General features: G+C 35.2%; 1 protein-coding gene across 6 annotated transcripts; it reads left to right on the forward strand.

Annotated features, from left to right (window-relative positions):
• Window positions 1-2,340: 2,340 nt before the first annotated feature.
• LOC112502106 (protein DA1) lies at window positions 2,341-10,433 on the forward strand. 6 transcript variants are annotated; one of them, XM_025105935.1, is made up of 14 exons: window positions 2,341-2,535; window positions 2,628-2,645; window positions 3,135-3,205; window positions 3,524-3,686; window positions 3,912-3,996; window positions 4,801-4,966; window positions 6,591-6,711; window positions 6,958-7,041; window positions 8,023-8,142; window positions 8,228-8,440; window positions 8,544-8,606; window positions 8,692-8,810; window positions 9,384-9,442; window positions 9,979-10,433. In XM_025105935.1, the coding sequence occupies exons 4-14, from the start codon at window positions 3,570-3,572 to the stop codon at window positions 10,287-10,289; spliced, it is 1,458 nt and encodes a 485-aa protein (XP_024961703.1). In that variant the 5' UTR covers window positions 2,341-2,535; window positions 2,628-2,645; window positions 3,135-3,205; window positions 3,524-3,569; the 3' UTR covers window positions 10,290-10,433. The 6 variants fall into 6 exon arrangements, with proteins under 6 accessions (XP_024961703.1, XP_024961700.1, XP_024961704.1 ...); XM_025105932.1 differs by having other exon boundaries at window positions 2,342-2,535; window positions 2,628-2,698; window positions 3,909-3,996; XM_025105936.1 differs by having other exon boundaries at window positions 2,342-2,535; window positions 2,628-2,698.
• The last annotated feature ends 1,029 nt before the right edge of the window (window positions 10,434-11,462 follow it).

Here is an 11,462-nt window from a genome sequence, read left to right on the forward strand (position 1 = left end):
TATATATATCAATATATTACGTATGGTTATAGAGATTTATCGACATAAGTCACTTCTTAAAAAACGTCATGGTCTCGATTTAGAACCTTGGTTTTTTTCACACCAAGTATCTCAATTATCGATTTCCAAGAGTTATTCGTTGCAATCAAWTTCTTTTAAGTCTCAATTCTCACGTGTCATGTTTTCTATTGAGTATTACAATCTCATAATTTTCGTACTCWTAAAATATTYGTATTCTTTAAAATATCTTCAAACCAAAGTGCTCGGTTCTTTCTTTTGCCCCCATTAATAACGTACCAAATTTTCGCTATGATTACGAATCATAACCGTAAAATGTCGATGTGGTATAATTTTGATCTAAAACGGTTGAYGGAGATAAAAACTCATATGTAAGAGATGTATGCATAACATAACTACATCGAGAAACATTATGTTGAAATAACAAGTGTAGAAATTAGCTCTTATGCATCGAGACTTGGGATGAAAGCAGATGAAATGCAAATTGGTCTCGATGGCTCCAGTTGGATTTTCCATGAGAAAATTTGTCATAGTTGGGCAACAAAGATGATGATTCAAGAATACCTACCATTTTCGACATTTAAATAATCAAYGAATCATGAGTTGATACAAAGCCTCTTCAATCGAAATAACTATAAAAAACCAGCTTTTGGTATTGTAAGCGACTTGGTGGGGCAAGTGCACAGTCGAATTGGTGCTCGCCCAGTCTTTCAAACATTATCTTCTTTTCAACTTTCATAAACGACGAAGAAGTCGCATGCGAGTTGCGCATCTATATTGCAGACAATGTACCGAAAGTCGTCTTCCTTTCTACGAGCATTGTTACTGGAAAAGGCTTTTTACACAATAGTAAAAGAATTTTTACACAGTTTTGGAAACATGTAAAAGCCCACCATGTAAGAAAGTGCAAGACCTTTTTACACGATTTGGGAACCATGTAAAACAGGGACTTTTTTATACGGTTCCAAAAGTGTGTAGAAAGGGGAAAAAAATCGTGTAAAAAAGGACTCAATTTTACACGGTTGTTACGCAAAATTGTGCAAAAATAGAGGGTTTTTTTTACACAGTTGTTTATCAAAACCGTGTAAAAAATCACCTTGTTTTACATGGTTGCTAATTAAAACCGTGTAAAACACAGTGACCTTTTTCACGGATTTGACAAATAATCATGTAAAAAAGTCTTATCTTTTTTTTACACAGTTCTACTAACAACCGTATAAAAAAATAGTTTTTTTAAAAAGGACTAGGATTCAGAATACCAATATACGAATCCATATTAAAATACAAATGACATCTAATTAACTTTGCACTAACAACATCAACAAATAAAAGAAATGCAAAGATGGYTAGCTAGGGTCGACCCTCCTCCTTTATCAGGCTTGGGATTGGCATTGTCGTGTCTTGACATGGGCGGAGTTACCTACCCCAACCGCATCTAAGGATAAAGAAGAAAACTTAAAAACTCTGGCCTTTTCCGTGCCTATTTAACTCMAAATCAACTCAAAACTTAAGAAAATCAGCACTACACCACCCAATGACCACCATGCCACTACTATTRTCATCACACCCACCCATCCCACCCYTGTCGCCCACTCCACATTCCCACTATGACCATGCTACTGTTGTCACTGTCACACCCCTACCCCTATCCCCCCACAATCACACCATTACTATCATTGCCACAACCGTCACTTACTCCCACCCTACCCCTACTCTTAACCTACGACAACTACTGTCGTCATACCATCTCACCTACGCCCACATCCACCACCCACCTTCGCCCCCTACCCACCCATACTGAACGTCATGTCACTACTAGRATCTTGTAAGAAGACTAAGGATTTGTCACAATTCTGCAAATGAATGGACGAATGCTTGTTACGATGGGAGTGGGAAAAATGTTGGCGGTTGGGAGTGTTTAGGAGAAGAAAGGAATATTTGATCAAAAATGTTGGAGGAGTTTCAATTAAAAACAAAAAATCCTTTTGTTGCAGATTGTGGATGCTTGGATTAGTTTTAATTTGTAAATGGAAGTTTTTTTAATTTTAATAGAAAATTAAGAAAATAGGTAAAATACCTTTCATTAAAATTTGACTTAACGAACAAAATTTAACGGCCGTTAGGAAAAAAGGACTAAAAAAGTTGTAAATTAACAAACGTCAGAGACCAAATCTAAATTTTCAAAACTTAAAAATGATATTYGTTAAAATTTACAAACCGTAGGGATGAAAAGTGAAGTTCACTATTTTGTGTGGTAATATTGAAGAGACGCGTACGTATTTTAGTTTTGACTTTTCGTCATTGATTTCTTAACATCTTCCGAAAGGAAAAGCTAATGCCGTGTTGGGTTCGTGATTCTCTGATTCTTCAAGGTCAAAACTATTTCCCAGAATCACGAACCTAAACCCTTCTCCCCTCTTTGATTTCTTCATTCTCTTAACMTTCATCTTCTAATCTGTCATTGGACCCTGTTTTTTGCTCTCGATTTTGGAGGAGGATCCACGATTGATTATAATCGTAAGAACACGTTTACCTTTACTCTTTACTTGTCATACTTGATTTTTTAATTTTCGTAATGGTCATCACCTGTTGCTGTTTATTAACTGCAGAAACCAGCCACGTTTTTGGTGAGTTCCAGATGCTTGTGACTGCAGAATTGTGAAACAGTGTTGTCTTTTATGTGGGTTTTTTTCTTCACATACAAAAGTCGGTCAAATTGCCTTCTGTTCAATGTGTTTGGTGCCTTTGTTTGTTTGTATYGTAATAGCTATTGCTGGATTGTTGTAATATGATTCATGGTAGCTTTGGATTCTTCGAGTTCTTCTTTGTTTGACACCCACGTTGGTAAATTTTGCATACAAGCTAAGATTTTAGATAGTTAGCTCTGGCTACCTCATTGGCTACCCGATTCTATTTACATTATGATCAATAGGGTATATTATAAGCCACATCTGTTACYAAGGTTCATTCCTTTTGAAAATCTCAATTCTCCAATAGTACTTGTTCTCATTAATCTCAATTTATCGTATTCGTAGGGCTTAGTTCTGTGTACCTGGAGTTACTTATGTGATATGTCTAAATCCTTCTGTTTCTGTGTACTAATATGATATCTTCAGTCTTGTAACAGAAAAGGAACATCTAGTAGATTTGTTTGATCACGAATTGCTTACGACCTATTCTGTGGCAGGTGAAGAATGATTTGCCTTATTTATTTGTATGTAATAGGCTATTAGTTAAACTGGATTGGCTCTAACTGTCAATTTCCAGTCCATGTTGAAACTTGACATCACATCTTTATTTTCATTTTTGTGATATTAGCCTTTAGACATGCATAATTACATTGATCCAAACCAATAAATTGGGTTTATCACTAGATATTCACTTGTACAAAATGCTTTTTAACTACAGAACTCTGAGAAGAGTAGTTATAACAGAAGAGCTAATTTTCCCTATTCTTTATGCTTTTTGTTCCTGTGCCAACTATGAGACAGTGGCTTTTCTGCAGGCGGAGTTTCATTTGAACCTGTACAGATAGTAGTATTACTTGCGTAATGGGTTGGCTTAGCAGAATTTTTAAAGGCTCTAGCCATGAAGTTTCAGAAGGGGGATATAACTGGAGATATGAAGAGAATACAGTGCCAACTGCAAATTATCCTTCTACATCATGGGTAAATAATGCTGTTATTCAATGTCATCCATATACTTCACTCACTTTTAAGATATTGCAATATTTTGGCATATTGAGTTTAAATTTGAGGTCTTAATTTCTCTTTTCACATTGATATATGATTTGACCTTGACCGAGGATTCGACCTGGGACCTATCTTGTTTTACACAATAAACGCTGYCCAAATTTAATTTTTTACTTTATAACTTGGATATAACTTCAGCAGGATCCACAGTCTGAGATAGAAGATATTGATCGTGCAATTGCCATATCACTTTCCGAAGAAGAAGGGAGAGGGAAACACGTGATCAGTAAGTTATTTAATTATCAGCTCATAATGTATCTTTCATAGTAAATGTAAATATTTGTGGAACTATAGATTCACATGGGTTGTGTTGACATTGTGTTTCACAGTATCCAGTTATTTCATTATGTTCTTAGTAGTCTGCAGCCATGCTCAGGCTGATGATGYTCCTAAAAAAGTCATCAATGTAGAGTTGTCCATACTTTTGGCCTAGGTGGCAATTCCCTTTCCAATTACATGTATCTTTTTTAAGAAATCTATATTTCCATTTAAATTAGATATGTATCCTGAATGATTATCCAGGACGATACAATTTGTACAGGGCGAAATAAGAAGCAAAATTTTTGAGTAGGAAGAAGGAAAAAGGGATATACCAGAATTTTGGGATCTACGAGCAACTCTTTCAGGATGATTGGACATAATAGGAATGATGACTTAATATTTGATAGTCAGTCTTCTCTAAAAGTCTATAACAAAGTTGCCAAGTAACCTAAGTTTAAATGAGCAATGCGCAACACGACTTTAGAACAACTAAAATGTAAATGGTAATGGTATGAATGATCATGCACCTTTTGATAAGATGAGAGAGATGTGTTGGTAGGAATCTGATTTATTTGCCCCAGCATTGGAAATGAAATTCTAATGTAACATGGTGTGTGTTGTGTCTAATTTTTCTGATAGTACCTAATGAACAGCTATAGGCAGCTTGTGAGTAGGTATAAATGTGACATGCTATTTTTGAATATATCATATAATTTCACATTATTCTATTCTGTAACTCAAATATTTGTTTTTGAAATTCGTTGGCTAGGTGATGATTCTCAACTGAAAGAAGATGAACAACTTGCAAGGGCTCTACAAGAAAGTCTGAAATTCGAGTCTCCACCCAAAAATAGAAATGTACATGGCAATGGAAATGGAAATGGAAATGGGAATATTTATCAACCTATACCGTTCCCATATTCGACTGGATTCAGGTAAGTGCATTTATTTCTTYATTGTAATTTCATGCTTAAATATGTTGTTTAGCTTTCCAGAAGACCAGTTCCCTGATATACTTTTGTATTCTCACATGTTATGAGATGTTTGAAGCATAGATCTTGAAATCATAAGGTAAACTCTTGATGATTAACCCATAAACAGTGTGTCGGTGGGAGGTTTAGCCCAAGAAAACCAAATACGAAAAATCAGAACATGCTATACTCTTTTCTTTGTTAACAGACTGGTCAATTTCAAGTTTCAATTTACCACTCCAGTTTAAATTAATAGTTCTTTTTAGCTTTCATGTTTACATGCTTGCAACAGGGGAGAGGATGAGAGTTGAATCTATACATGCCTTTGCTCTAGAAAGGAATAGATTCAATTGGTTATAACATTGCTTTTTCAGCTCAATAAATCTAAGTTTACCTTGTTAAGCCGTAAAATTTTAAAGTATAGAGCAAATGTTGTACTTTATCATCTTATCGCCTATGAAAATAATTATTACTGGTGGCTTTAGTTAACCATCTCTTAAGACACATAAGCWTTTGGATCTTGGTCCCTCAAATATTTTGGGGGTGAAATTCTGGTGTTCCATGTTAACAATGGAGATGTATATGATTGAATGTTGAAACATTTCTTGAAGATCACAGAACCTCATGCWTAAGTTTGGGTGGCTGGATCCATATGCATTAGGGGTGTTTGCAGTGCGGTTTAGAGCCAAAACCGCAAACCAAACGCAAGAGTATTTTCCAAACCACAAATCAGACCGGGCATGCCTCAAACCGTAAAATACCACACCGTATGAGATAGTGTTTATATATAAATATGACGCATGCAAAATTTCTCCTCGGTATAGGACAAAAATTCGTAGTTCATACCCTATTACAATACAAAGTGGAAATATGCAACGTAATTAAGTYTAAATTCATAGGAAAATCAACTCAAACTTTCAAAAATAATAGTAAACAAATAAAAAGAACTCYCAAACTAATAGGAAAAAGAAATGAGGCGTGGTTTACCATGAAAAGGTGTAAGCAGGCTGAGGAACCTAGTACGTAGAATGTGTTGGAAGGAGTATAATGGTGACTGGTGATTGGAGTGAGACCAGATGTASCCAACAGTACCATAGGAAGCATACACATATAAAGGACTAAAGTGATCAATTGAATGCATCTTGACAATGCAATTGTTTTGGACACTCTGGAGAACAGAAATGTGATTTTTCATTAGAGATCATAAATTAATTGATGATGTCAAAAAGCATGATGAAGAGATATAGGTTTTAGAAATATTTTGGTWACTAACCGGGTCTTGCTTTGGATTTTAAAAAGAACAGTTAACAGGACCAGCAAATAGCATTTGYTTCCAGATTTATTTAGAGTTCATGACTTTCTGTAGGAGATGATATACGGATGGCCATTAAGTTTGAGTTATCAATTCAATAATCTTAAAGACTGAAGCCTTATAGTCCATAGGAGTGCTTGTGCTTTTGTTCTATAGACCTATAGGTGTTTGTGTCTATACCACTTCTTGAGCTTCAGGGGTTCCCAGATTTAGTAAAATTATGTCTGTACTTCTATAATTTTCTTTCACTTAATTTGTACCTTTTTGTTGTTGTAGGATATGTGGTGGTTGTAATTATGAGATTGGTCATGGAAGATTTTTAAGTTGCATGGGTGCAGTTTGGCATCCAGAATGTTTTAGATGCCATGCATGTAACCAACCAATTGCTGATTATGAGGTATTGAATTCATACATGATTACTGCCATACATGCWATGTCGAGTGTTATGCTTTAATTCATCAAGATAAGGTTTGAGGTGGTATGAGCTATGAYACATGGTTAAAAGCTTTTTAGGTTCATAATTAGACATGGCATTCAAAACATTTTTCAATGGGTTCACCAGGGAGGAGGTCTATTAGTTTTACTGCAAACAACAAATGATAAGGTTTATCATGATATTCTGCATCTCTTCTTTCTCATGTAGTTTTCCATGTCGGGAAATTATCCTTAYCACGAGTCTTGCTACAAGGAGAATTATCATCCAAAATGTGATGTTTGCCAACACTTTGTAAGTACCGTTTATCATGAAATATCCTCCCTTCTTTTTCTTTATGATAAGCTTTTTCCAGTATTATTTTTGCKCATTTACATTCTTAAGGTTCAGTATGAAAGTAAAATGGAAATGGAGGGTCAAAACTTTACAGTTGTCACTTGCCACTTGCCACTTGCCACATTTCCACTTACTGTATCTTTTATTCGAAGAACTAAAAGTTGTCTCTACAGTCTACAACCACTTCTCCCCCAATTGGTGGCTACTCTCCTGTAACTGACTTTACCCTTTCTGGCCTGTTTGTCAGAGCTTTATGGGGTTATCCAATACTTTTTGTCTCTAGAATTTTTCAAGTGATAAGATTGTCTTGTTTATTGAGTTGAATAAGGTATTGTAATCTAATAATTGTATGAACCTCTCCAATACTATGCAACTGTTGTCTTTTAATTAGAATAGAAAWGCAATCAATCATGCCTACAATCAGTCCATCACCAACTGGTAGTCCATATATAATGCCAATTTGAATCGTAGTCAGGGATAAATACAAAGCACATGATTGCTATATTACTTCTGATTTGTACAAGYATCATGGTTTTAGTTATATGAACAACTAAAATGAGAAAATTGAAGTGCAAAATGTACAAACAAAAAGAAGACAAGGTGTCTAAACGCAATAAAATGGTGTAGAAGGTAATTACCAAAGAAGGATTGGATGGATGTTGCAAATAGCAGGCAAAGTCCGTATGTACCATTTTAAGCCAATGAGTTTTACATTGCGTCAAGAATGTGAATGATGTCAGAAATTAATAAGGGGCCATAGGATTTGCAGAATAGAGAACAARAAGGCACTCCAATGTAAATTAACCAGGAGAAGATGGAACACCAACAACACACAAGATGTGAGGGATGAGGAAGATGCCATTATGTTTTTGTTCTAAATTAAATTATCCTATTGCAATCTTCATTTGGTTGTCTGAAATGTGTACATCTCTTTTACAGATTCCAACCAACGCGGCKGGTCTTATTGAATATAGAGCACATCCTTTCTGGGCCCAGAAATATTGCCCATTTCATGAGCATGATGGGACTCCYAGGTGCTGTAGTTGTGAGCGAATGGAGGTACATTGTAATGAATACATTTACTTCAAACCTGTACTTAATATGAAAGTCGGGTACAAAAAAAGTGACTGCCAATGATTTTCAGCCACGTGAAACAAGCTACGCTGCTCTTAATGATGGTCGGAAACTTTGCCTAGAGTGTCTTGACTCTTCAGTCATGGATACAAGCGAGTGTCAACCACTATATCTTGATATACAAGCATTTTACGAAAGYTTAAGTATGAAGGTGGAACAGAAAATTCCTTTACTTTTGGTTGAGAGGCAAGCACTTAATGAGGCCATGGATGGAGAGAGGCATGTAAGGAAAATTTTCTTGGAATTATTGTGTAAATACTAGGTCTTTTTATGTATCTTGCAGTGAAAGTTTGACATTCTTGGTCTCTTCTCATTTTTTTGGTCAGGGTCATTATCACATGCCTGAAACCCGAGGACTCTGCCTTTCCGAGGAACAGACTGTCAGCACAGTATGTATTCCCAGCTGATTAGTAATTTTAGTTTATATATCCTTAGAATGTTGTTATTAATTTGTTGAATCTTATGTGTTGGCAGGTTTTGAGACGACCAAGAATTGGGATGGGGAATCGGGTCCTGGACATGGGAACAGAACCATATAAGCTGACACGTCGCTGTGAGGTTACAGCAATTCTCATTTTATACGGCCTTCCTAGGTATTTTTCAACTGTTGATCTATCATGAGCTTTAATCTCTATAATTTTGCAAGGCCATTGTTTGTTAGCACAAAAAGTGGTTTTAGTGGGCTCTTTTGGTTTGGTTACTCAAGATGACCAAAGACTTCACACTTTGGCTCAAGGCTCGTTCGTATGGGGTTTTATACCTGGACTGGATTCTGTTACTATACGATTGTAAAAATTCCTCCAAATGTTCAATTGTACTAAAGTTAACATATACTCCGAATTCAATTTATATATTTGGGTGCACATCTTTCACTCGACAAAGAATATCATAATGACATCGTCTTTACACCTAAAAGGCATATTTTCTTCTACTTTGTCTTTTTAGCCACCGGAAGTTCAAGCCAGCATCTATTAGGGCTTGTTTAGATAAAATTCTTGTGATCCATTGCTGATTCAAGAAGTATACCTAAATACAACCTATCAAATTGTCAAATTGAGCTACTTTGTATACTTGCAGTTCAATAATCCAGCTTTATTGGATTTCCTATGTTTATAGCAGTTGGGTTTAAACTAGTTAGTCAGTACTAAATAGCCTGCTGCAAACAGGTTGTTGACAGGATCGATCTTAGCTCATGAAATGATGCATGCATGGCTGCGACTTCAAGGTATGCMGTTGAAAAAACCTGATAAATTATATTTCCTAAGTTGGCAAAACACATAAAATTGTCACTGAATTTTTACACTTGTTTCAATTACATGCATGAACATCAAGATTTATCAWTTACATACTTCTACTCCTAGAATCACATCAATTACATCATTCAAACAATTATCTAAAATTAATGCTCAATTTGGAACAAAAGAACGAGGGGAGAAACAATTTAATGTAGAAAATGTTAAATCATCTTAACCTTCATTGATTAATTATGTTCGATAATCTGGTTAAAATGATGTAATTGATATGACTATGAGAGTATAAACAACGTTTGTTTATTGAAAAAAAAATGTGAAAGTACAGTTACTTGTTTATTTATTTTGCCTAAATTGATTCCTTAGATCACTTGATTCTTTACTAAAATATAGTGCATAAATCATTCATTAAATGAAAAAATAATTAAGAAAACTTACATTTCAAAATAAATATCATTTAACAACTTATTTTGTTTTCTTTTTCTTTTCCATTTCCATTTCTTACCGCAAGGGTATCGAACACTCAGTCAAGACGTTGAAGAAGGAATATGTCAAGTTCTAGCTCATATGTGGCTAAAAGCCCAAATAACTTCCATATCTGGTAGGAACCCGACATCCTCGTCCTCCTCTGCCACATCATCAAGTCAAGGGAAACGATCTCCGTTTGACAAGAAGCTTGCAGAGTTCTTCAAACATCAGATTGAATCAGACATGTCACCRGTTTATGGAAATGGTTTCAGAGCTGGCAATCAAGCAGTACAAAAATACGGACTTCCACGGACCTTGGATCACATTCGATTGACAGGGAGCTTTCCTTTTTAAATTTGGATCATTTTATGTCTCCAAATTTTTGTTGAATTCTTTTATTGAGATTATAGAAAATATACCACTATCAAAACTATATTTGTATGCTACCTGTAGATTTAGTCAATATAGTAATAAAATCACGCATTCTTTTTACGTTCATTTTTGTCGACTGCGCTTTCTGTTATCTAGAGCTAATCGTGTTACCATGTAGGCWGGTAGGGGGAGCAACTAAACAATCAAAAAAGCGAAAGCTCTTGGTCTGCTTGTGGATCTCAATTACTTGGGTGCGATACTATGGTACCCAAAACGCTTTTCGTGAAGGCTTTAATCTCATTTTCCATTGATACCAATTGCTGGTCTTGCAAGTTAGAAGCTTGAAAGGTTTGCTTTCAAGGAGTAATTGCCCTAGCGGTATCTGGTTCTGTCCTCCTTGGAGGTCAGGGGTTTAATTCTCATGTGCTTATTAGTTGCATTTACCGTATATGAATATTATATACCTATAAAAAAGGAGTAAACTGCTACTCGTTGATGCTTTTGTGGACATGCCTTGTCATGTTGAGGTGCTTAGACTAGAGGGTAAAATTTCATGAAAATTACAGCTCTATTCTTTATAAGGATAAATGTCATGTCTAAGTACCTCTACTCGAGGACCCCACTTCCGAATGGATATTGGGTTTGCTTCTTTTGGTTTTGGTGTGTGGGAAAAATATCGAACAAGTTTTGGTCGATATTTAAGATCTAAAACCATGRAAAATAAGGGGCGTAGTAGCATGTCTAGGCTATCTCAACCAACCAATCATATATGAAGGCTGTTGCTATAAATATAATACGTGAGAAAAGGGAGGTTCAAAAGAACCAAGGACGATTAATGAGAATATGATGWCTATTCACCAATCTAACTAAGGGCTAAAAAAGAGGACCGTATTTTTTAAGTTATGGGCAAATCAATGCATTAACGAGAGCATTTTTAACAGTTATGTTATTATTATTTTTTTAAATTAGAGTATTAAAAGTTAAATTTTTTAAAAGAAATACATTCAACTGCAACAACTACTTTATTTTAGTAATTATAACATTAACTATTATTATAATATTCTATGAATTTTAGTGAAATATTATATCTTTCTTTTGAACATTTATTTTCAATATCTCTTGTTGATAAAAAAGAAGTAAATAACCACAAGGGTG

The sequence above is a fragment of the Cynara cardunculus genome, unplaced genomic scaffold (genome assembly GCF_001531365.2).
Source record: "Cynara cardunculus var. scolymus isolate 2C unplaced genomic scaffold, CcrdV1 Un_Scaffold_926, whole genome shotgun sequence".
NCBI lineage: Eukaryota > Viridiplantae > Streptophyta > Magnoliopsida > Asterales > Asteraceae > Cynara > Cynara cardunculus.